Below are 24818 nucleotides of genomic sequence, written 5' to 3'. Positions count from 1 at the left end.
AATATTTCACAAAATTAAGTCTTGGGCACTAAGAAACATAGGTACTAAGTGGAGGCAATGGAAGAATGAACTGAAGTCTAAATTTTATGATGAACATAAGACATCAGAGGAAATAGCTACAAGGTTGATGATTCTCGAGTAGACAAAAGTCAATTCTTATTTTTTGCTGCACATTGGTTGACTAATAAAGCGAAGATCAATGTTTACAAAATATACTATTTACTTGATTTTAACACTATAATAATAATTACAAAGTTATTATAATATATCTTTTTTTATTCATTTGTTTAAAGAAACAAAGTGAAACAAACAAAACAAATCGCTCAAAATTAGATGAGCCTTATTGCACAGGAACAAAATCATTCTCGAGGATCATTCAAATTTTGGTACATATATCAATTTTTCTTGTCACACTCAGTTAAATGAATATAAAGTTTACTTTTTATATATGCGATGTTATTACAATAATTAATGTTGTACCTTTGTTGAAACAAGAAGCTAATGAAATTCCACCGTAACGTGTGGAGGTGTATATTCTTTTTTATATATGTAAAGATGAAAGTGTTGTGAATGACAAGGCAGTTGAAATTATGGTATTTAATTTAGTTATTACTTACTTTTACTTATGTTTTGTTTCTTTATACTAAAATGTTTGTTTACAATTTTAGAAACTTATGAAATAAGGTTTTAGTGAAACTAGTGCTCAAAATTCTGAAGGGAGTTTATGAAAATATGATGTTTATTCAAAAGTTAAAGAATCGGTGAGAAAAGGGCATGTTTGTTGCATAGGTACAATATGTACTTCATCTAAACAATATGATCATTTATCTTCTGAATTGGTTTAGCATAAAAAAGAGGTACAAAAGTTGAAGGTTGAAATTAAAAACTTGAAAAAAACTTTAAGTACTATCTTATCGGTACTTAAAAGATAAATTTTTAATGAGAATATGGATATCTTGAATACTATTACTCACATGATGAATAAAGAGATATATATATAACATCTATTTAGTTTATATATATGTAAATTATTATCTTATTCATGAATCTTGAACCTTATTAAAATTTTTTTTGAATTAATTTTAGGTTTTTGATGCTAATAGTGCTCTAAAAATCATACGTGAACTTTATCGTTCTTCAAATTTAAGTCATCAATCTAATGAAAATGAAAATGATAAACTCGTCATCACATGATATATATATATATATGTGGAAATGCTTTGCTTGATACTTATTTCTTAGATAGAATATCAAAATCAGTTTTGAATCTAAGTTTTGAATCATGTAATTATGAGCTTGAAACATTATCCATCATCTTTGCCATAATCATTAAATTACACTATGATTTAAAGCCTGTTCTTTTTCTATTGAAAAGGCTTTTTTGCATTTTTTTTCCTTTGAAAAGGCTTTCTTATGATGTAAGCATGCTTTATAGTTATAGACTTGAATGTTATAGTGAAAATATTTGTTTAATGTTAGTTTTGTTAACTAAAATAATTTTAGGTTGGTTTAATTAAGTTATTATTTGGAATTAAACTAAAAGAATGAAAATATTACACATGCAAATTAGGTTATTTCTTGTTCATTTATGCATTACACTAATGAATAAGATGTTTATAAAATTATTTCTAGTAGTATATGAATAGATGATTTCCTTCTTACCTTCTATATATATAAGATAATTTACAAGAATTTTAATTAAATTTTTTATGCTATATAGATGCTTCTTTATAAAAATCCATGATGGGATCATTTATTTTAAGAAGTTATTTATTTACTCAGAGCATTATGATTGTAAGGAAATTTGGATTTGTTTTGGATGTTATGCACTTTGTTAAAATAAAGCTATTGTGTTTTGTGATGCTTGATTGGTATATTGAATACTATTAGTGAGCTAGGTTTATTGGGCTTGTTAGTTATATGATGTAGCTGTATTTGTTGACTTTTTAAAGATTTGTGATATTTTTTATGAATTAAAATATTTTGGTTATGGAAAGGGCTTTTAATAGATGCATGTATGTTTTTTCTTGTTAAGGTGGTTTTGCAATTATTTGTTGTTTACAAATTTTTTAAGATTATCTTGTTCAGAGTTCTATTGATGTTTTAAAGTGATAAAATGATCTTTAGGTGTCTGGTGGTGCAAGCTTATAATTGTATTTTTTAGGGTGATGTGATGTAACTCTTTATATATGTTTGTTTTATAAATGTTTGTTTTATCAGATTTGGTACAATGACTTTAGTTTTTCACTTATACTAAGTTTGTGGATTATAAACAAGTTACTTGTAGTTTCAATGTTATTAAATATCTTTTACTTTATTATTTTTTTTTGTTTATATGAAAACATATCATATTATGATTATAAACAAATTACTATTAATAATTGAAACTATAATTTTTAAAAAAATTTACCAATGTCTTAACATTTATATTGACGTATTTGATCGTTAGAATATTTCAAACGATACTAACAGTCTCCAAAATATAATAAAAAATTAAAAGATATAAGTCTATACTGACAATCTCTAACCATTGGTAAAGGTAAGAAAATTAAAGCATACAATTCTATACTGATAGTCTCTAACCATCAGTATAGTTAAAAAAATTAAAAAATATAAGTCTATACTGATGGATACTAAACATCGGTATAGATAAGAAAAATTATAAATTTATACTGACAGGCATTAACCATTGATATAGGTAAAAAAAATTAAAACATATAAGTCTATACTGACGGATGTTAGTCATCGGTATAGATGAGAAAATTAAAACATACAAATCTATATTGATAGGCTTTAAGTGTCAGTATAGGTAAAAAAATTAAAAGTCTATACTGACGACCATAATCGTCGGTATAGGCAAGAAAAATTAAAATATACAAGTTTATATTGATGGGTATTAACCGTCTCTAAAAAGTATAACGGTGAAATATACAACAGATACTATATCAACATATATATATTTACTGACGGTCTTGAACCATAGGTATATCTTTGTAAGTTATTCTGACACATTAAAAATCATTAGTATAGGTCTATACAGATAAAGGGATATATTGAAGGTTAAAAATTCATCGAAATACACATTTTGACTATCGATATAAGGTTTATGGTGCTATACTGATGGATTTTGGGGTTTTATCGACTTTTTTTTAGTGATACTATATGTCAGATTTCTTATACTGAAAAAAGCTTGTCTTTCTAATCAATTTAAAATTACAATAAATATAAAAAAGCTTTTGGCATTTTCCATATCGACAACTTGTTAAAGAATCTAAAAACTTACAAAGTTCATTGAAAAAATGGAGAGAGATGAAAGAAGAAATGTTTAATGTAATATTTAAATTTAAATTTTTTTTAATATGATACATGGATTATGAATATGTTAATTAATATATTATTCATCCCTAATATGATTAGTTTCAAATGATAAATGTGGTAGATAAATAATTCTTTAAATAGCGAATTAGTTAATAAATTCATAATTCAAATATCATATTAGAGATTTTTAAAATTTAAAAACCAAATTAAATATTTCACTATAATTTAAGAGTCATTCATAACATTAATATAAAAATTAAAGATTAAGTCAAGAATAAGACAAAGGTTTTGGGATTTATTTTTGGTGCATTTAAACAAAATCAAAAGAGAGAAATTCTACACTAGAGGCATGTGGGCAAACTTTTCAAATGCTAATTTCAAATTGGAAAATTATATATATATATATATTAATAATTACTTAAAAATAAGTCAAAATGTTATATTTATTATTAATTATTTCTTAAGTTTATTTGTGTAGATCGATATAATTCAATGTTTGATATTAAATTTTGGGTGTTTGTTAGAATGTTGAATTGCATGTTTGTGGACATAGCAATGTAGTTACTTTATAATTTAATTACAATTAAATTGGTAGATAAATTGAGTGTTTGTAGGTTGTTAAATTATTAGACGAAATTAAATTACAGTCATGTCTCCATTGAAATGCATTAACTCTCATGTTTGCATCTACTATTTTTATTTATTTATTTTTTTAAACTAACTAACAAAGATTTTTTTTTTTTTTAGTCTGAGATTTCTTGGTGTTCGGTAGTCATTTTGGGCTTCCATTAATCGGAGTCGAGCCGGGTCGGATCCCATAAAGGGGATAAGCTCTCCTAAGCCTGTTTTTTCTATTTATAAGATTCGAAATCAAGATCTTATTCAAAAGAAACCGAACTCTTTATCACTCATTCCAATAGGCATTAATAAACCAATGAACAAGTTATATACATATAGTAGAGCTTTGAGTCTTCAACATGTATTTCCTTTTTGCAAAAAAGTTCCTATTTTAATCAGCTAAATATTGTAATTCAAAGATACCACTTCTAACTCACATTCTGATAGATAAACAGGACTCTGATTTTATTTTTCCTATTGTGTAATTAAATTAGCTAAATTCCTTCATCTCTTATAATCATTTTTTTTCTTAGCATTAATTTATAAAGTTTTTTCTTTTTTGCTTTTGTTGGTATTTTTTTTTTCCCTTTTTCTCTTTTAACTACCTCATTTTAGCATATTATTCTTTTAGTTGGTTACTACTTTTATCATGTGAAATTTAAAAACTACCCGTTTGACCTAAATTCCAATTAAAAGAAAATACAATATGTCTTTATCATTTTTTTTTTGTTTCATAAATACTATATAGACGGTTTTAATCATTTTCTAATTTATGCTAATAAAAATTTAATTACAATATTATTCTATTTATGGTTTTAATACATTTTTATATATTTAATAATATTATGTAAGACTTTAATAACATTAAAAAAATGTTATTCGAATCCATAAAATAAATTTTGGTCATTGGAACCGAGTATTGAAATTTTTTTAAGCAAGCAACGTGTTGCCTCTTTAACTCTTTCTTCAACTTTTTTTTTTTTTTAATTTTTTTCCCTTTTTTCCAAACTCATGGCTTGACATAAGCAAGAAAAAAATTACAAAATAGAATAATATAATACAAATATTTATCACTTTATATAATAATAAAATAATTAATAAAAATTTTATTATACAAATATGTATAATATTTTGTATTATGGTAAAAAAATTAATTAAAAGAAAATTTTAATTTAAAAATAAATAAAAAAGAGTATGGGCAATTAGTTGACAATTACAAAAGTGATACGATATTATAATAAAATTATTTAGCAATTAATATCATTAAAAAAGTTAATTAATGAAAAAAAAGTCAATTTTTTAAATTGATTTTTTAACTTTTTTTTCTTTTTTAAAAATCTTTTTTATATTTAATAAATATTTTTTAAAAGTACGACTTACATTACACAAAGTTTTCTCTTTTTTTTTGCAAGATTTTAAATTTATGTTTTTTGAATTATAGTTGATATTAAACATATGTCGTGTATATATTTTTTTATTATTTTCTTTTCTAATATAATTAATAAATATTTTTTAAACTTTAAAATCTTTTTTCTTGTCAACTTAATACCAAAAGTAAGCTATCTATCAATTTATTTTCTTCCTTTTAAATTTTTTATCATTTATTTATTTATTTTTTTAAATATTTATATTAAAGGTATACTATGTATTTACTTTTTTCTTTTTTTATATATTTAATAAAATTTTTTTTTAGATTAAAATTTTTTTTTGTCTCGCTAACTTAATATCAAGAATATGTCATGTGTCAAGTTATTTTCTTCTTTTTAATTTTTTTTATCATTTTTTCTATTTACTTTTCTATTTTTTTTCTTTTTAAGTATTTATAAATTTTTATAGTATTTTACCTTGAGACGAGTCAAGTGGGTATTTGATTATTTTGTCCTCAAACAATATACATTAAGATGGATCGAGTTTTTTTAAAGATAATTAAGCTTGGATCAAAAAGTGTATTTAATGTACTTTGTCTTGATCCATTTCAATGTATATATAAAATATATATTTTATTATTTATTTAATTATATATATTATATTAATAAAATTATTTTTTTATTTTAATTTAATAAATTAATATTTTAAACTCACTGTGTGAGTTTTTCCCCCCTTTTTTTCCTTTATTTTTTTAATTTTTGCCATTAATTTTTTATTGAATAAATTTTATGAAAAAAATTGATCAATTAAAATATTATATATCATTTTTTTGTCTTTTTTATATTTTTAATTAAATAAATTTTATAAAAAATTAAAATGAATAAAGATTATGAAATAAAATATTTTTTTTTTACAAAAGCGCAAAACTTTGATCAAGGTTCTCCGTAATCTTAAACTTGTTTCAACAATTAGACCTGACAATTTGTGTTTTTGTATTGTATTTCATGTCGTATTTGCATATCTAATGATATGATTTATTAAAATATGAATACGATACGAATTATAAAACGTGTTTAAATCTTAAATATAAATATGACACGTTTAATATATATATTACACGTAACACGATACATTAATATATGTATAATTAATTCGTTTAAATATGATATAAATAAATATAAATAATATGGATATATATAAATAAATACGACTAACATGAATATATATGAATATACATGTTTAACATGAATATATATAAAAACATGATTAAAATAATAAATAATTATAAACTATTCTTCATTTACAATTTAATAAATTTGGTATATGACATATTAAAAAAAATTAAAAAATTTAATACCCATTTAACATGTATTTAATATATATTTAAATTTAAATTTATATTACATAACTATATTAATTTTAGTACCAAATTCAAAATAATAAACTATTAAAGATTAAATAATAAAATAATAACATATAATACTAATATTAATATTAATATTATATTTATATTATTAATATAAAAAATAATTTATGATTATTATTAAATGAATATGTAATTAAATATTTAAAATAATTTTTATATGATATTAAATAACTAATTAAGTATCACAATAAAAATATTAAAAATTAAAATAATTTTTATATATTTATATTAAATTAAAATAAATATAAAAAATATTAAATGTATTAAATATATTAAGTATATACTCATATGATAAAATTAAATTAAACTTATTATTTATATTATGTTATATGTTTAATTAATTAATGATACAAATTATATAATATCAAAATTTATATCAACACAAATAAATAAAAAACACATGTATAATTTTTTATATCATTTATCGTATTATAAGTTCCATCAACGAGAAGCCAAAACCAATGCTTACGTCCTGTTTCGCCCACCGGGCTGGGTATGCCTCGGCTGATCTCGAGGCCGCTTCTTTATAAACTCCCATTTGCTTTCCTTTTTCTTTTTCTATTTCTTCGTCAGCCCGGTTTCAGACTCTGAAAATCTTGGTATCAGAACAATTGCTTTTGAATCTCAAAGTTTGATTGATAGAAATTTGGTGGGTGAAGTTTGGGCTTTGCCTGGAATTTGAAGGTGGTCGACAACACATTTGATTGAGGAAACCCAATGTCTCCCATCATCCCTTTCTCACTCCCCAACCAAAAGGTTATTTGGTCATTGCAGTTCTCTTTCTTTCTTTCTTTCCTCTTCTTCTTTTTTTTTTAATATTCAATCAGGGGCATTGTTGGTTTTGTAAGTTTAGTTTAGTCTTATACTGAAATTTATTAATTAATGCAAAATGAAATAATCGATCAGCAAACTTGAACAATCAAAACCTTCTTCTTAAAGAGAGGAAGTTTATAGAATCTGCATTATTGTGCTTGCTCTGGGACAATAATTACGGAACATAAATTTTCTCACGTATAGGAAAATGGAATATTAAGAAATGGTGGAATTTCTCCTTTTATTGCTTTAAAGATGGTACATATTTGAAATTATAGTTATGCATAAAGGGAAAGGTTTGAATGTGGATTATGTATGACAATTGCCGCATTTGTTTGATCTATGGCCGATTGGCTTTCATGCCTTCAAGAATATTGAATTTTAAAACCATGGATAAATAGATGAACCCTGTGGAGTTCTTCCCAGCAGGTCTGAGCTGGACTCTACCGCAATAGCACAGCCATAAATCAGTGTCCTTGCAAATCAGGGGAGATTTTTAACTCTGTTTTTAAAATGATGTATTGGCCTTTGCTTGTGGAATGAGGCAGCATCAGTTAGATTCATGCTAAAATCAAATTGCATTTATTCTAGTCATAGCAAGAGGGTAAAATTTCGGAAGGATTAGGTGAGTTAAGGGGTGATTGTTAAAATGGCATATGTAATTGCTCGGTTTGGCTATTAACAGAATGGAGCAAGACTGCCATAATACAACATGATTTTGCATGGAGAAAAGATTGGACTGTTCTTTTGTTGGCTAAACATGTTGCTATTAATTGTTATTGATGTTTGCGGTAATCTCTTTTGGAATGGCCAAGTCAAGAAGGAATGACCAAGTAATAATATTATATTATTATTTTTATGTTTGGGTAATTGTTATTGAAAGAGTACAGTAATTAGAGAAAATAAATATTATTATTGATAAAAGCAGTTTTGGAGATATAGTAAATTATCTTCAGTAATGATGCATGTAGATGACTCCACATGGTGAGAAGAACCTCAGTTTTTTTCTACGTAATGATGCATCATACTATTTTGTCAAAAATCAACATCTCCAAAATGCATTTTAAATGTGGTTTATAATGTTGATAAATTGCAGATGGAAAGGCTCCATTTCCCTTGCCATGATAGCAAAACTGTTCCACATTTTGTGTTTATCTAAGAAATTTGCAATTCATGTTGTTTTTGCTAGATGTATTATTCAGTTAAATTAATCCTACAGCAGTTAGAGAAAATAAAAAAGGACATTCTTCCTTTTGCAATCTATATCAGGGCTTCTCTTTATTTATTTATTTATTTATTTTCTTTTTACATTTGTTTTTTCTTTCTCTCTTTTTGGGAGGAGGGTTGCCATGAGGAGGTGTGGGCTCAGCATTGCAAAATTTTGTTTCTATTTAAGTAGAATATGGTTGTAGTAGGGTATGCTCTTTAATTTCTATCTTTTATGACATGCATGGTCTTGAGGCCTGTGACTGATTCTCTTACCTTTTTTCTTTTTTTTTTTTCAAATAAGAAGGTTAGGTACCCATACCTAAGGTGTATATTCTCCAGATTACTATTTAAGTGTGACCTAGTCTGAGTGGGTTATCAGACTGATGGCTTCTAGACAAATCCAATCATTGTATGAGGGACGTTCCATTCAAGCTCCAGGTGTGATACGACATGGTCCACTTGCTGGCTCAGGTCCTCGTGCTGCCCTTGGGGCTCTGGAGTCACTTCCTCCACCTGAGCTTTTAGAGAACAAGATTGCTTGTCAGGCTGCAGAAGTTGAGCGACTTGCTGTGGACAATCACAGGTTGACAGCTTCTCATGTAGCCTTAAGGGAGGACCTTGTTGCTGTTCGGCATGAAGCGCAGAAACTTAAGGAACACATTAGAAGCATCCGGACTGAGAGTGATATTCAGATCAGGGTTCTGCAGGAAAAGATTGCAAAAATGGAAGCAGATATTAGCGTTGGTGATAGTGTGAAAAAGGAGTTGCAACAAGCACATATTGAGACACAAAACTTGGTCAAAGCCAGACAAGTGTTAATGGCCCAAATTCAGCAGGCCTCTCAGGAGTTGCTGCAAACTTGTGTCGATGTTAAGAGTCTGCCAGAGTTGCATGCTGAACTTGAAGTTTTGAGAAAAGAGCGCCAGAGATTACGGTGAGTCAAACAAGTTAAATTGTTCCTTGGTGTCCTGGAACCCTTCAGTAAATATTAGCATTGAAAATTTTTGTAGCAATATTTGCTATTATTGTGGCAAAATGTTTTATTATTAATGAAAAGGTCTTGTCAAGAAATACCAGAGGACTAAGTGCTGCATTTGTTCATTCAAATCAATGCAAATTGTAGGACCTCATTTCTCATAAATCTGATTTATTTGCTTTCTTGTTCATCCGAATGTTAAATTGCCTGGTAACTGTTAATAAAATTGGCATGTGAATGTGCTGTTCATAATTATTGCCCCATGCCCCAGCTCCAGCATGGCATTCAGCTTTAAGTAAATGGCTGGAACAAGATGTCTCTAATGAGCTTCCATCCATCTCATCTACATTGTGCTCTAGGATGGCACCAAATTTTTATATTGATTACTATAAAGTTCATTCTATGATCCCAGAGTCATTAGTCTTGCAACATTTTCCAAATGTTCAAGCGAGCAAAATAAATATGTTGCGCACCTCAAGGTCTCTTTGTTTCATGTTTCATTGGTTGTATTTTTTACCATAAAGTTGCTAAGAAGTTTGCTCTGATTATTGTTTTCATCTGTTTTATGTCTAGTGTTACATTTCAGTTTGAAAAAGGTTCAAACATTGAGCAAGTGGAGCAAATGCAAGTTACGGAAAAAAATCTAATTGGGATGGCAAGAGAAGTTGAAAAGTTACGCACTGAAGTGTTGAGTGCTGAGAAGAAAGTGCATGGTAACTTTCCTGTAGAGATGGTGGTTATATTAGTTAGGGTTCTGGTTGCTTCTTTTCTTTTGTCGCTTCCTCTTCCCTTGCACTGCTGCTGTGTTCTGTAGCAACAAAAGGTCCAGTACCATATGCTGGTGGCTACATGAATCCTGGTCCTTCACATGTGCCACCTTTTCAAGTTGGCAGCACCTACTTTGATGGATACGGGCAGCCTGTAATGCCGGTGGGTCTTGGCCCAGCAGAGGGCAATATCCCATATGGTAATAGTGCCAATGTTCCAGCTACTACTGCTGCAACCGGCAGTCAAGCTGTTCCTGGTCTGTTTTGGTAGCACCATATGATCCATCACTTGCTCAGAGGTAAACAAGGAGAAGCTGCCATGTGAGCTGTTCATAATCTATCTTGCCTTGGTCCAGTATATCCGGTTTATAAGACACAGTGAGTTAATTAGGTTTCTGTGAAAGCTATAAATTGTTAGCTTTACACTGTTAAATGGTTGTCAGCATTTAACAAAGCATCATAGATCAATATCAGTAGTTACGATATGGTCATTTCTTATTTCTTGCAAATTAGGGTCTCAGAACCCATTGCACTTTTAACAGTTGTTCAATTGAAACTGTGGATGTATGTATGTACCCTTAAGAATCAAGAATGAAGAGTGGTGATGCTGCAATTTTAATCTTGTTTGGATATCCTAAAATCTTTTGTTACCTATTACCACATTTAGAATTTATTACCATGTATTGACCTTGATTGCTTTTCCAATTTGAAGGGATATTTCTGCAGGTTAGATATTTGGTTATATCATGAAACTATTTATTCTTTTTTGGTACATAACTTGAATCTGCTTATAGAAAATTTCCTTAAGATAGTTCTGCCCTAAAGTAAGAAATGGCAATTCATGTATTAGTATTTGCAAATTTCATATAAAACATATGTAAAATACGAAAATTATTACATCATAATTCGTATTGACATATAAAAAATGAAACACATTATTTTTTGTTTTTGTTAAATTAATACTATTTTTGTTAAAATTTTAAATCATATCATTTTTGTGTATTTTTTTTATCATTTTTTGTATTGAATTATCTTATCATATTTAAAATTACCAAACTTAGTTGTGCAATCTTACATGTGAACTTTAGGACTTGGAAGCTATTTGGAAATCCACCTGTTTCAAGTAGGGTTCAATAATCTTCTTTTACTCTTAAAAAAGGGAAAATTATTCCCAAAATTCTTTGTGGTCATAACAAGGTTACCTAAACAATTTAGATTATCGACTAACTTTAGCAGAAGTTAATTGGTAGCTTTGTACAAGAAAGGATGGCCACAACATTAAATAATTTTCATTATTTTGAGTCTAGGCATCTAGCAATTAAAACAAAGTTGACCAGATAAAATCCTAAACATGGAAAAGAGAAAAAGATTCATCAAAAAGCAAATGAGTCAGCCCTTCCGCTTTGCTTTAAGATACATGAAGCTCCCACATTGTTACGAGGAATAGAGATAAATGAGAAGTGATAAGTAGCACAGCCATGCAAACTAGAAACACCCCAAGTTTCAACCATTTGCTCTGCAATGTTCTGATATAACCTCGTCTACAGGTTTGGCAATTGTAGCATAAAACGTCCCTTTCGTTCTTCCATGAATCACAGTCGGCATTATATGAATCAGATTCATTTTCCACTTTATCATTCCTTTTCCAAAAGGTGGCATTCACATACTGCATGTGGCACTCTTGAGGTGGTCTGCAACATCCAGACTTTAAAAAATGACACGATCAAGTACAAACAGAATTAGTATTTCTCACAAAAAACAAAGATGTCAACTAAATTAATACTTAAGAATCAGTTTGACATGTAAAATGATGATACCTCTATCAAGGATAATTTCTTCATATTGAAATCATATGATTTGAGCTCCATTGATGTCGTGGCCAAATCTTGGCAAAGGCCAGTGTCATAAATGCAATCTTTGATGTTGCTCCAAAGACTATTGTCATGAATTTTCATCTTGAACCACAATGGTGTAGCTGGAATCCTTCTGTTTTCCGTGTTGTTAGCCCCAAGGAGTGCAAGACCGACGGTTAGCATCACTGTCAATGGCACTATAACCACAATAATTCCCACCATCGGTAACCGAGTTCTCAAGAAGATCAGAGCACCATTGCAAATCAAGAAGACACAGATCAAACCAATGCTGATCCCAATCTGCAACCTGGGCAACTTGAATAGCCATTCGCAGTCATAGCTTTTGATGTATAGCAGCCAGATGACCGATGCGAGAACTGGAAGAGAAAAAACAAATGAGGCCACAGATAATATACCTGAAATTTGTTTCACTTGAAAAATTTTTCTTGGAATAATATTTTTCTTCGTGTCCTCAGCTTGTTTTAGTTTCTTCTCTTCAATTACTGCCACTGCTACAGCTTCTGGTGGATTAGCATTAGCATTATTATCTGCCATAGTATTAACGAAGAACAAGACTTGAAAGAAGAGATAGAGACTTTGCCCAGATGTTAATTTCACATTAGTACTGTTTATTGCTCTAGCACAGTACCCCAGCTGCTTTTAATACTACTTATTTTTTGGGGATAAATCTTCTCATGTGTTTTTACCAAGTCTTGATATTTAATCTACTCAACGTACGGATATAGTTGGAGAGAAAATAGAAAGAATGGAGAGATAACAGGGAAAAGTTAGGAATCTGTTTTTTTTGAAATTAACTATATACATAGATATGACGTGTGTGTATACTTTGATGTTCAATAATATGATCAAGATTCTAACAACTCGTGGTAAAATTTATAATCTGTTCAAGAGGTAAAGTTATTGGTCTTAACATTAATATTTTAAGCTTGAACTTTACATTTGTTTTTATGTTATGTAAAATATAAAGTTGGTTCAATTGGTAAAGTTTTTCTCAACATTAATAATCTTAAGTCCAAAATTAGATTTAATAATTTTAAATATGATATAAAAAAATATAAAAAATATATTAAAGTAATACTGTTTAAAATTTTAATAAAAATTATATAAGTTTAATGAAAACAATAACATGTATTTTATTTTTGACATATAAATACGAGTTATGATATAATAAATTTTCATGATTTACATTCATTAAACACGAATGAACGAATTATAGAATCTATTTGAAACTTACAAATGATTTATTTTAGTGTTATTATATTAGTTTCAAATTTTGTAAATGGATTTGTCAGTGTTATCTAATGTAAATAACTTTTAATTTTCTTATGTTAACACAAGGATGAGAATAACCTATATGCCAATAAATTTTCTTGATTAAATGAAAAAAAACCCCTGAAGTGGTAAATTTACAAGGAATTCAAGGGGCCAAGAATATACGATTTGATGATATTGATTACCATAGGCATATGCTCTTGTTTTTGCAGAACACTTCATCTCAAAATTAGAGTTGTATGCATGGGCCAAACGATCTGCCATGCTTATGGGCTGAGCCTGTCTACAGATTTTATACGCAAGCTTAGGTTGGTTCCTCTGAAAAATTATTATATTAATTAAAATAAATTTTAATTATAAAAAATATTTTTATATTAATATTATACTATATTAATATAAAAATATTTTTTTCTTTATCTAAAAAAAACTTTAATTTGAATGGACTTAACTAATGGACTAAACAAATCCAACTTTAAATTAAACTTTTACTGATATCAATTCGAACTGATTCCTACGCAAGAACACTTTCATTCATTTTTTTTTTTTTTTTTGCAAAATATCTGATTTAATTTGAAAATTTTTTTTATTGACAATTGTTTATTATTATAATAAAAAAATAAATAATTTTATTAAATAATTTTTTATAAATATCACAATAATTAACCGATGCTAATCACCAACATTGAATGAAATTGATTATTTTTTTGCCAATAAATGCATTTGATTTACTTATCTTTCTATTATAATTAATAATTAATAATTATAAAAGGAAAATGGTTTACATATTTTAGTATAATTTATGTAGGATTTGCTTATTTGAGGACGTGGTGTGTTCTTATTGGTCATAGGACGAACCGTAGAGAATTAACTGGTCCTTTTTGTAAGCCTATTTTAAGGTCCCCCGTCAAGAAACGTTTCCGAATTTTTCTTCTTTGCTCTCCGATCGGATCAGTCATGGCAGACGAGGTAACCTTCATTTTCACTTTCATTTTCGCTCCCCCGTTTATTTTCCAATAAACTTCCAGAAATAAAAAGAATATCGAAAAATTTTGTTTGTAGAAATTAAAATTTCGTTAGCGATTTCCTTAATTGATCTCAAATTTATTCCCTGTTTTCTTATTTATTTAATATGGGCGATTATTTTGTTTTTTGTTTTTAAAAATACTCTCTTTTATTAAATTTCTAGGTTTTAGTTGTGAAATTTTCATTGCTTGAACAAAAAGGAGAATACTATCAATTTTGATCAGAAAGTTATTGCTTTAGGGGAAACAGAAGAAGCCTTTTACATGTGATAGGTGACTTAACTTTTAAGCTGAATATTATAGAAGTTTACTGCCAAAAAATTGAGAGATGTTTAAATCTGAAGGGGTCAACCCTCATTGTTAAAGAATTTGTGTGTCAAAGTAGAATATTAAATTCTTTCTATGTTGCTGGTAATTGTTGTTTATTGTAGTGTAGCAAGTTCAAATCCTTTTGTCCTATGAAAAGGAAATTAGTTTAGGAATTAGGCGATTGTAGTTTTGCCTTCCAGGTTGTTTTGCCTAATTAATCTGAAACTAGGATATAATTTGAAAGGCAACTCCAACAGTCACTACTTATTTGGTACAAAAGCTTGTCTCTGCTACTCTTTTTCACCTTTATTCTATGATGATAAGATATAGAGTAAGTGTTATCAAGGCCGAGCTCTTATGTTCTCTTTATAGCAATTATGAATTAATGTGTCGCAAGGTAACTAATGAAGACACTGGAGAGATTATATACTTACTTATAGATAAAGTAACAAATGATGACATTAAAAGTCATACTGTAGTAAGCGTTATGCCATTAGCAGCATAAATTCTGAAGTACTTGAAGAAAACTGGATTAGAGTAGTGGACTTATGCTGCTGAAAGTTTATCTAAAGGGAAAGTAGGATATTTTAAAAGCAAAAAGTCAAGTTTAAATATAAAGTTTTTTTTTTTAACTTAAATATATCTCTTGATTTCTTTTCTATACTGATCTTGAATGTATAGAAGACAGATCAGAATAATTAGTATGCCTTTTTTAATATCTTAATGAAGTTACTTTCATGTATTTCTTGGATCATCTATGATTTGAGGAAGTTTAAAGGCTGTTCTGGTATTGTGAACAATGTCTGTGAACATTAATTGACGGTTGGGGGGAGGCCAACTTGACAGTTGCTTTTGAGGAACTGGTAGAGTTTGGTAAATGACTGTTCTTGGGTTTAAGGAGGTAATCTGGGGATGGTTGTAAATGTAAACAATGCTGGAAAATAATAAGAATAAATTATATAGGCTTTGGCCATACGAATCACACCAGAGGTTGATTTTATTGGATGATCTAATGCTGAAAATTTTCTCATAGTAATTCTACCTTTCAATAAAAGATTACATATAGAACCTGACACTCCTGGGCGAGTAAGAATGAGCACTCTGAGTGCAATTAGCTCTTTTAACAGATTCTTAGACTCTAATTAGGAAACCAACCGATTGACAAACTAACAAAGTTGACTTAAAATGACATACCTAAACTATAAATAAAAACTAAATAGCATAAGGGAAAGCCCAAAATAGGACTCTTTGGCATGTAGAGCTATAATTTCCAGGAAACCAGAAAATTATGAAATGTCATTTCCACCTAAAATGGTAGAAGACAGAATGGAATGAGAACCTGCAATTTTAACACAAATAAACATAAGGCTATCATTCAAAAGAAAATAATAAAAACCTGCTGAGTCTCCAACTAATCTCTCATGATTGGACATGTACCAAATTTAGGGCTGGGTATTACAAGCTACTTTAAGACTCCTCCTAACCATCTTTGGAGGCTGCTGCCATATGCTCCATCAACTTGTTTGTGAACTATGAATCTGAAGACACTTTGATTCTGCAGTAAGAAATTTCAGATGCCCTATTTATGGCATTTGGAAACGGCAATAGCTTGTCTGCTTCTCATGGAAGCCTGTTGGCTGCTGCAAATGCTATATGCGTATTCTTTCCAGTTGGCTTCTAAAGTTATGAATGTTTATTTTCATTCTAATGCATAATTTCTTTGAATGATTAATGTGTAACCTCTGCAGGATGATTTCAAATTCATCTCTTTTGCTTTGATAAATGATTCTGAAGTGTCATAGTTGAATGTTTTCACTTTGAACTGATAAGTAACAAATTCACTTCAAGTTATCATCTATTAGTCACATTTCTTCCACACTATCCTTTTTCCTTGTATAGTCCCAGATTGAACTGAAAACAGCCCCAGCTGACTTTCGTTTCCCTACAACAAATCAAACTAGACATTGTTTCACCCGCTACATTGAGTTTCACAGGTACATTGCATGTTAATTTTCAAATTCTGCTTATTAGAAAACTATCAAATGTATTTTTTTAATTTTAAAATCAAATAGGTGCTTGGCTGCAAAAGGTGAAGAGTCTAATGAATGTGAGAGATTTGCCAAATACTATCGTTCTCTTTGTCCCGGTGAATGGGTGAGTATAGCTAGTTTTTTATATTATCATAAGTAAACAAAGTTTGCCTTGTTGCAATGTAATGTTGCTGTATTTCTTATAATCTTTATAATCATGTGCTCATTCTTTGGCTTCTAGTACCAAGTTCTGTTGTTCACAAGATTAAGTATGCCTTGTATATTTCATGGTGTCAAATGATACATCTTGTGACATGATCTATGGTTTTAGATACCAAATGATGCATACACATTATAATAGTTGTAAGTAAGGAAATAAATTATTCTGACGTTCCATTCCATATGTAAATTATAAGTGCTTGTTTTTCACTCTAAATGCTCTATATTGTGTTTATGTGGAGAATATAGATTTTTGCCCCTGTATTTGTTCCTAGTGATCAGCAGTAGACCTGGTAAATCTTGTTTTCATGTAATGTCTCGTGTTGTGTTTGACATGTGTAATGACATAAATTATTAAAACACGAATATGACACGTTTAATATACGTGTTACACGCAACATGACACGATTAACACGTGTATAATTAATTTGTTTAAATATGACACAAACAAATACGAATATACACGACTAATATAGATATATACGAATAGACATGATTAACACGAATATATACAAGAACACGAATAAAATAATAAATAACTATAAATTATCCATCATTTATAATTTGATAAATTTGGTATATTAATAATATAAAAAAGTACTTACATATTAAAAAAAAAAAATTTAATACTCATTTAATATGTATTTAATATATATATATTTAAAATTTAATTTATATTACACAACTGTATTAATTTTTAGTATCAAATCTAAAATGATAAACTATTAAAGATTAAAGAATAAAATAATAATGTATAGGACTAATATTAATATTTATATTGTATTTATATTATTAATATAAGAAAATAATTTTGTAATAATTATTAAATGAGTATCATATTAAATATTTAAAATAAATTTACATAATATTAAATAGTTAATTAAGTATCATAATTAAAAAATTAAAAATTAAAATAATCTTTCTATATTTATATTAAATTAAAATAAATATAAAAAATGTGTTAAACATATTAAATGTGTACTCGTATTACAAGATTAAATTAAATGTATTATTCGTGTCGTGTCACGTGTTTAAAAGAGTCAATATATATACAACATGAATTTTGTTGTATCGAAATTCGTGTCGACACAAATAAACACAAAATACGTTTTTTTTAAACTTAAACGATTTTTTTGTATCGTTTTCGTGTGGTATTACTATGTCGTGTCTGAAATTGTCAAGTTTAATCAGCAGAAGTTCTGTATCATATCAGCATACCACAATATCTAAGTGTACTTTACAATTTGTTGATAGGATCATGATTAATATTGCTGATGATGATAATTAACAATATAAAAGAAGGGTCTACTTGAACTTTTTATTAATTTATGGACAGTTCCGTAAAGTTATCAAGATTTTAGATTGTCGGTAGGGACTTATTTACTTCTAATTGTTCCTATTCTACTGTGGGTCATATGTTGACATAGAAGGATAAGTGATGAAAGTCATGAAACTAATATGTGATTTATGTGAACTGAATTTAGGTTTAGGATCTCTAGTGCTTGTATCAGAAGATGAATAAGTTGGGCATTGTGTATTAAACTCATGTTTCTGTTCTTAATATTTTGGATGTCACTTATTGCTGCAGGTTGAGAGGTGGAATGAGCAGAGGGAGAATGGTACTTTCCCGGGACCTCTGTGATGGCAAATTGGAAATAGGTGATCCTTCTCTGGCATATGGAGAACTCATATTTTTATCTTGATTTTGTCTTTAGCTAGTTTCCGTGTTTATCCTTGAATTTTTTGAATTAATAAGCTACAAATGGAGATTTGTTGAATTTATTGAGCATTGATGCACTATGGTCGATGAGCCAGTGAAAAACTGGAATGTGCCCTGATGTTTTTTTCTGATTTCTTAATTCATGAAACTGCTTTTCAGCAGATTGTTTCATCTTGATTTACAGTTAGTGGTGCGTCATTGTTTGTTTACGTGAGCCGCAAAGTCAGATCCAAACAAGGCTAGTCAAGGTTGAATACCATTTAATCCAAAAGATGAGTATACATGCATACATATATATATATATATATTATATGAAAAAAAATCGATATATAGTTTTTGAATGATGATCATAAAATTCAGTTAAACTTTGAACCTTGAAACCACGAATTCAATGGCAGGTAAAGACATGCTTGTACTAACAGTCAAACACAAATTACACAAATGGAAGCTCTCAAATGAATATTGAGTTTTAAATCTCAAATTATTGAGGTTATTTTTCATAAATCTGCTTTCTGTTTTCAACGTTATTGTTAGAAAAAATATTACTTTTATCAATTTTTTTTATACAAAGGAGGTTGTGATATAAAAATAAAATTACAAGTTTCATATGTTGATATTTGAATTATATATTTATTAGATGTTATTTTTTAGAAGTGATTATATGAGTCAATTTAGTTAAATTTAAGGTTTATCAAAATTTAATTCATATATATTACATTTTTTTTCCCATTTAATGGTAATATAAGTTCTTCAAACCATGGAGGGCGAAATTTTACTTTAACCATAAAAAGCTTACTTTAAAACTGTAATCTCTTCTATTAAAAAAAATATAAAAGTTTATTTTTAAACTGTGATCTTTTTATCATATATATATATATATATATGTTTATGCTAGTCTTTGATCTTGGATTAATTGAACTTAAGATGAGTTAACAATGATGGGGTGGTATATATGTCTGACCATGTAGTCTTTGACTAGTCAAGCCGTGGTTACGAAGAGTTACGTTAATTATTTATCCTATGAAAATTTAAATTTTAATCTTAAACTTGGATTCTGCGTTTCAGGCACAAAATTTACTACATTCTGTTGCTTTCAGCATTACAAATGTCGGCGGTGCAAATAATTGGAATGTTCTTTAATTCTTAGTCTTCCAATGGAAGAACAAAGTAATAATAATAATAATAACAGAATAATTGTTTTTTTGTCCTACATGATTTAGGGATGCGGAGGGATTGGTTTTGTTCCAACTCAAGCTTTTCTTGCATTTTTTAAAGCTTTTTGTCACTAAATCAAGAAGCGACAGGCAATGATATTAGAATAATTTTACTATATGGTAAAATCTTCTTCTCTTCGCCTTGTGATGTAGCAACCATGTGTAGTTGTTGCCGGGCTAAAATTAAAACGCGTTACAATGTAGTTTGAATCTCAAATAACACTTGAGGCATCAAATTTCTTAAACCTAAATAATGTAATTCATTTATGAATGAGGCAGTTATAAAGTAAATATTTTTTCCTTTTATTATCTTTTGTACCCAAAAAAAGTATATACTTTAAATTAAGGGTATAATCGATTAAATTTGAGTTGATACAATATTAAGTTTGAATTCGAGTTTGACTTCAAATTCAATATTCGAAACTCAAGTCGAATTCGATAGAATTTTATTTTTTTAACACGAGCTCGACTCGAAATAAAAATCAAATTATTCGAGTTCATTCGATTAACTTCGATTAATATGTAAAAATAAATTTAATTTTTATATTAAACAAAAACTTAATTATTTATACTTGAGTTCAAATTTGAGTTCGAGATAGTATATCAATTAAAATAATTAAAATATATTAAAATATAAAAACTCGATTAGGCTTGTGAGGTATTCGAATCGGGTATAAGAAAATTTGAATTAAGCTCGATTGATAAATCGAATTACTTGAGTTTGAACTCGATTCGATAATAATTTAGTTGAATTCAAGTTTTATTTAAATCGAATCCAAATAACTTATAAGTATTAATGAATCATTTATACTCCTATTTTAAATTCACAAATATTAAGATTTATTCTCATTCATTAATAGCCTATTACACAAGTATTGTATTCATGAAAATAACCAAAGTTTCATTAACAAGAGAAATTGAAGATTTTTTTATTTTATTTTATGAAAAGGCCACGAGTGCCTTGCTACCATGCCATTATTACACAATTATTAGATTTAGAAATGTTATGAAATCCCCTAGTTCTTTTGGATATCGTCTAAAATTGTAAAACCATGGAATCACGAGACCAAAGGATTTATTTGTGATTGCTTGCTTGATGTTTTCCAAGGAAAGATCTTTGAATTTCAAGTAGCTTTTTTTTCTTTTTTTTTACACTTTCAATTCCATGTAAAAGGTTTTAAAATATAACAAAATAATTTGTTCAATAATGTTAAACTTTGACAATGTTACAGCAGTAAAACAATTTGAAACCTAGAAGAGAAACTTTCGCAAAATTTTCCTAACGTAGGCATTACTAAAGATTCCTTTTTATTGTTGATTTGTAATTTTTTTTGTTATTTTACATTTTAAAACCCGTAATTTACTTTAAGACAAAATTTATTATATTCTTACATAATGATACATTTATTGATAATGAGATTAATATCAATAAAGAACTATTTGTGAGACTCAAAAATCAAGATAATCCTACTAACATCAAGATAGTCCAAATTAACATTAACAAATGGAAACACATTTATCATTTATCAATTGAACTTATAATTTGACTCTATCCATAATTTTTTTGTCTATTAATTATCAATATATTCATTGTCATCTTTTATATTATATATGTTCTATTCATGAATTGTAAAAATCATATTGGTAAATGATGATTAAAATTATATTAAGAATGAAAAATAATAAAACAAGAGGCAGACCCTTGAATTAATCCTTGTTGATTAAAATTTTAAGACATCAAAATTGGAAATATTTCCTTTTAAGGAGGAAAGCGAGTGCACGGTAGGAGGGTGACTTGATCAAATCAAACACCAACCGTGTCAGTAAGGCAAATTAAGGTGACGCGTAGTTTGATTGCGTATTGGCAATTTTGATTAGGAAAAGCTAAAAATTTTTAACTAAAATTTAAGAAATTTTTTATTAAAAAATGATTAAATAAAAATTAAAAGTAATAAATTAAAAAGTTTTAGTTACATAAATTAAATATATAAATTTTGAAAAAATTTTAATAAATTTTGATATATATTTTTAAATAGATATTTTTAATAAAAATATTAATAAAATTTTTATCGTTAAATAAATATAGATTAAATTTAAATTATAAATAATAATTTTATATATTATTGATATTTACATTAAATTTTATTAATCTATTAATTTAAATTTTTTATGAAATTATTTTTAAAAAAAATTCATAAACTTTCTTGTAGGTTTTTTTCATTTTAACTTTTGGTTCAGCGGAATCAATTTTAACTACGAGGTAAAAGATAAAGATTAAAAATCATAACGGATAGGATCGAAATAAGTTTTACTTGCTCTGAACTCGATTTTATATATATAAAAATTAAATCTAATTTAATTTAAAAAATTTTTTAGTTTTTAAATTCGAATTCAATTTTATTCGATATTATAAAAATTATATTTAATTTGAAATTAATAAAATATTATTTTTAAATATAAAAAATTATTTTTTAATATAAATATAAAATTAAATAAATATATAAATATATAAATAAATAAATATTTAAAAAATAATTTATATATATCAAATCAGATTTAATCGAATGTATCTAAAATTTGACTTTAATTTTTTTTTAGTATTACTTGATTCAATTCAAAATTTAATTTAACAAAAAAATTAATTTTATAAGATTGAATAGCATCAAAACTCGTATTACCAGATACGGATTGAGTTGTCAGGATGCAGAGTAAGAAGAGTAATGAAAAAAGCGAGTTTAGGCTTAGGTCTAAGTTTAAGGGCCGCTCGTGTTGGGAAATGCTATCGTCATTAAGATCTGTAAAATAATACGGTAACAGATTTTGACCAAAGCGTCGCCAATACAAAAAAAATAATTACACTCTGTCCACCTATTTGTACTTTGTTACGTACCAACTAACCACAGAGATTTTACGATCAATATATTATCAACTTGTTAATCGAACTCCTTCTCCAGGCACTCATATGTATACCCCCAACGGACTCCAGTTTCTATCCAAATTCAATTTTCCTCTTTTAGTTTTTCTCTCTCTAATTTTCTCTTAATCCAAACGAAAAAAAAAAAAAAAAACAGAGAACCAACCCAAAGCCTGAAAGATGTTGTTACGCCTGAGTAACAACCTAGTGGGACTCCTCAACTTCGTAACGTTCCTCTTCTCGATCCCCATCCTCGGCGCCGGCATCTGGCTGAGCCTAGCAGGCGTAACGGATTTTGAACGATTTTTAGACAAGCCCTTTATCGTTATCGGAGTCTTCCTCATGGTCTTCTCACTTGCGGGACTACTTGGTCGTCAAGTTGCTCCTCATCGTATTCGGCTTCGTCTTCACTAACTTTGCTTCGTGGTGACGAATAAGGGGGCGGGAGAAGTGTTGTCCGGGAAAGGATATAAGGAATACCGACTTCGGGATTACTCAAACTGGTTGCAGAAAAGGGTTACTAGAGACAAGAACTGGAATAAGATTAAGAGTTGTTTGTCTGATCGTAAAGTTTGTACTAATTTCCATAATAAATATCTTAATGCTTCCGTTACGGAGTTTTACCAGGCGCACTTGTCTGCCGTTCAGGTATTTTAGTTTTTGCCCACTCTTTTTTTTTCTTGTTTCTGAGATATGGGTTTTTGTTTTGGTTCTGTTCCGTCTATCTACTCTGTTTAAAAATTTAATTGGTTTTGTTTACCGTCACAATTTTAACGAATATGATTTTGCTTTCTGCCCGTTTTGGGGTCCATGAACTGCAATTTATTGTTGTTGTTGGCATAGCCACTTTGATTTTTCTTTTCTTGTGTTCTAATAATGCGTTTTATTATGTTATTGCAGTCTGGTTGCTGTAAGCCATCAAATGACTGTCAATTCACCTAAGTTGGACCGACTAACTGGACTAAACAGAATGGCGTCTTCACCAATTCTGACTGCAAGGTACGGGATAATGATCTTAATACTCTATGCTTCAAGACAACCTCAAGCGTTCTTGGAAGAAGGTGGCTGTTGTCAACATCGTATTCCTCATCTTCCTCATCGTTGTCTATTCTGTTAGCTGCTGTGCTTTCAGAAACAATGGGAGAGGCAATGCTCCTCCTTCTCCTCCTCATCACCATCATCATGATCATCATCATGACCATCATCATGGGTGCAAGGCATGAGGTTGTTTTCGTTCTTAGTTTCCTGTTTTGGATATTGGATGTAGGGTTTAGTTTATTGGTTTGCTATTATTTTCTACAGTACTGTATTTTAGTTAGTACCTACGTTCACATTTGGATCTTTTATTGTATGGTTTTCGGTTCATTGTCTTGTCTGCTTGTTCTTTGAACATTTTGGATCATATGTGTCATATATGATCGTTTGTATGTGTTAGAAAATTTAAGAAAACAAAATAATAAGAAAAAAGAAATATGACTTTGAAGTGTGAAGAACACTATCTTAAAAGTAATTATGCTTATTTGATATAATAAAACCTTAAAAAAAATTATTTAAATCAGAAGTATTAAAATTAGTCAAATAGAAAGGTATTTTTATAATAAATGAACAGTTACCAATCATGAAATTCTGTATAGTCAAGTTTTCTTGTTTAGATATGTTTATTTGGATCATTATGTTTTTCTTTGTTCAAACATGTTTATTTAGAATAAAAATAAATTTTCGTAATAATTTGAAATAAAAAATAAAAAT

The 24818-nt window shown here is 28.1% G+C and overlaps 2 protein-coding genes and 2 pseudogenes across 4 annotated transcripts; 3 read left to right on the top strand and 1 right to left on the bottom strand.

Annotated features, from left to right (window-relative positions):
- Positions 1-7183: 7183 nt before the first annotated feature.
- On the top strand, positions 7184-11121 carry LOC111285542 (protein FLX-like 4; annotated as a pseudogene). Its single transcript, XR_016342925.1, has 4 exons — positions 7184-7486; positions 9057-9686; positions 10302-10441; positions 10543-11121. The product of XR_016342925.1 is annotated as a protein FLX-like 4 (transcript).
- A 647-nt stretch (positions 11122-11768) lies between these two features.
- Positions 11769-12988, bottom strand: LOC111286666 (tetraspanin-15-like). Its single transcript, XM_022876768.2, has 2 exons — positions 12313-12988; positions 11769-12200 (listed from the first exon to the last, which is right to left on the bottom strand). The coding sequence occupies exons 1-2, from the start codon at positions 12901-12903 to the stop codon at positions 11904-11906; spliced, it is 888 nt and encodes a 295-aa protein (XP_022732503.2). The 5' UTR covers positions 12904-12988; the 3' UTR covers positions 11769-11903.
- Positions 12989-14459: 1471 nt separating this feature from the next.
- On the top strand, positions 14460-19112 carry LOC111285597 (cytochrome c oxidase subunit 6b-2). Its single transcript, XM_022875118.2, has 4 exons — positions 14460-14607; positions 16872-16966; positions 17045-17126; positions 18810-19112. The coding sequence occupies exons 1-4, from the start codon at positions 14596-14598 to the stop codon at positions 18861-18863; spliced, it is 243 nt and encodes an 80-aa protein (XP_022730853.1). The 5' UTR covers positions 14460-14595; the 3' UTR covers positions 18864-19112.
- A 3870-nt stretch (positions 19113-22982) lies between these two features.
- Positions 22983-24486, top strand: LOC111286057 (tetraspanin-8-like; annotated as a pseudogene). Its single transcript, XR_016343339.1, has 2 exons — positions 22983-23717; positions 23970-24486. The product of XR_016343339.1 is annotated as a tetraspanin-8-like (transcript).
- The last annotated feature ends 332 nt before the right edge of the window (positions 24487-24818 follow it).

The sequence above is a fragment of the Durio zibethinus genome, chromosome 6, assembly GCF_047325235.1.
Source record: "Durio zibethinus cultivar Kanyao isolate XHJ-2024 chromosome 6, ASM4732523v1, whole genome shotgun sequence".
NCBI lineage: Eukaryota > Viridiplantae > Streptophyta > Magnoliopsida > Malvales > Malvaceae > Durio > Durio zibethinus.
The sequence above is the reverse complement of the archived record's forward strand: the minus strand, read 5'-3'. Positions and strand labels throughout refer to the sequence as shown.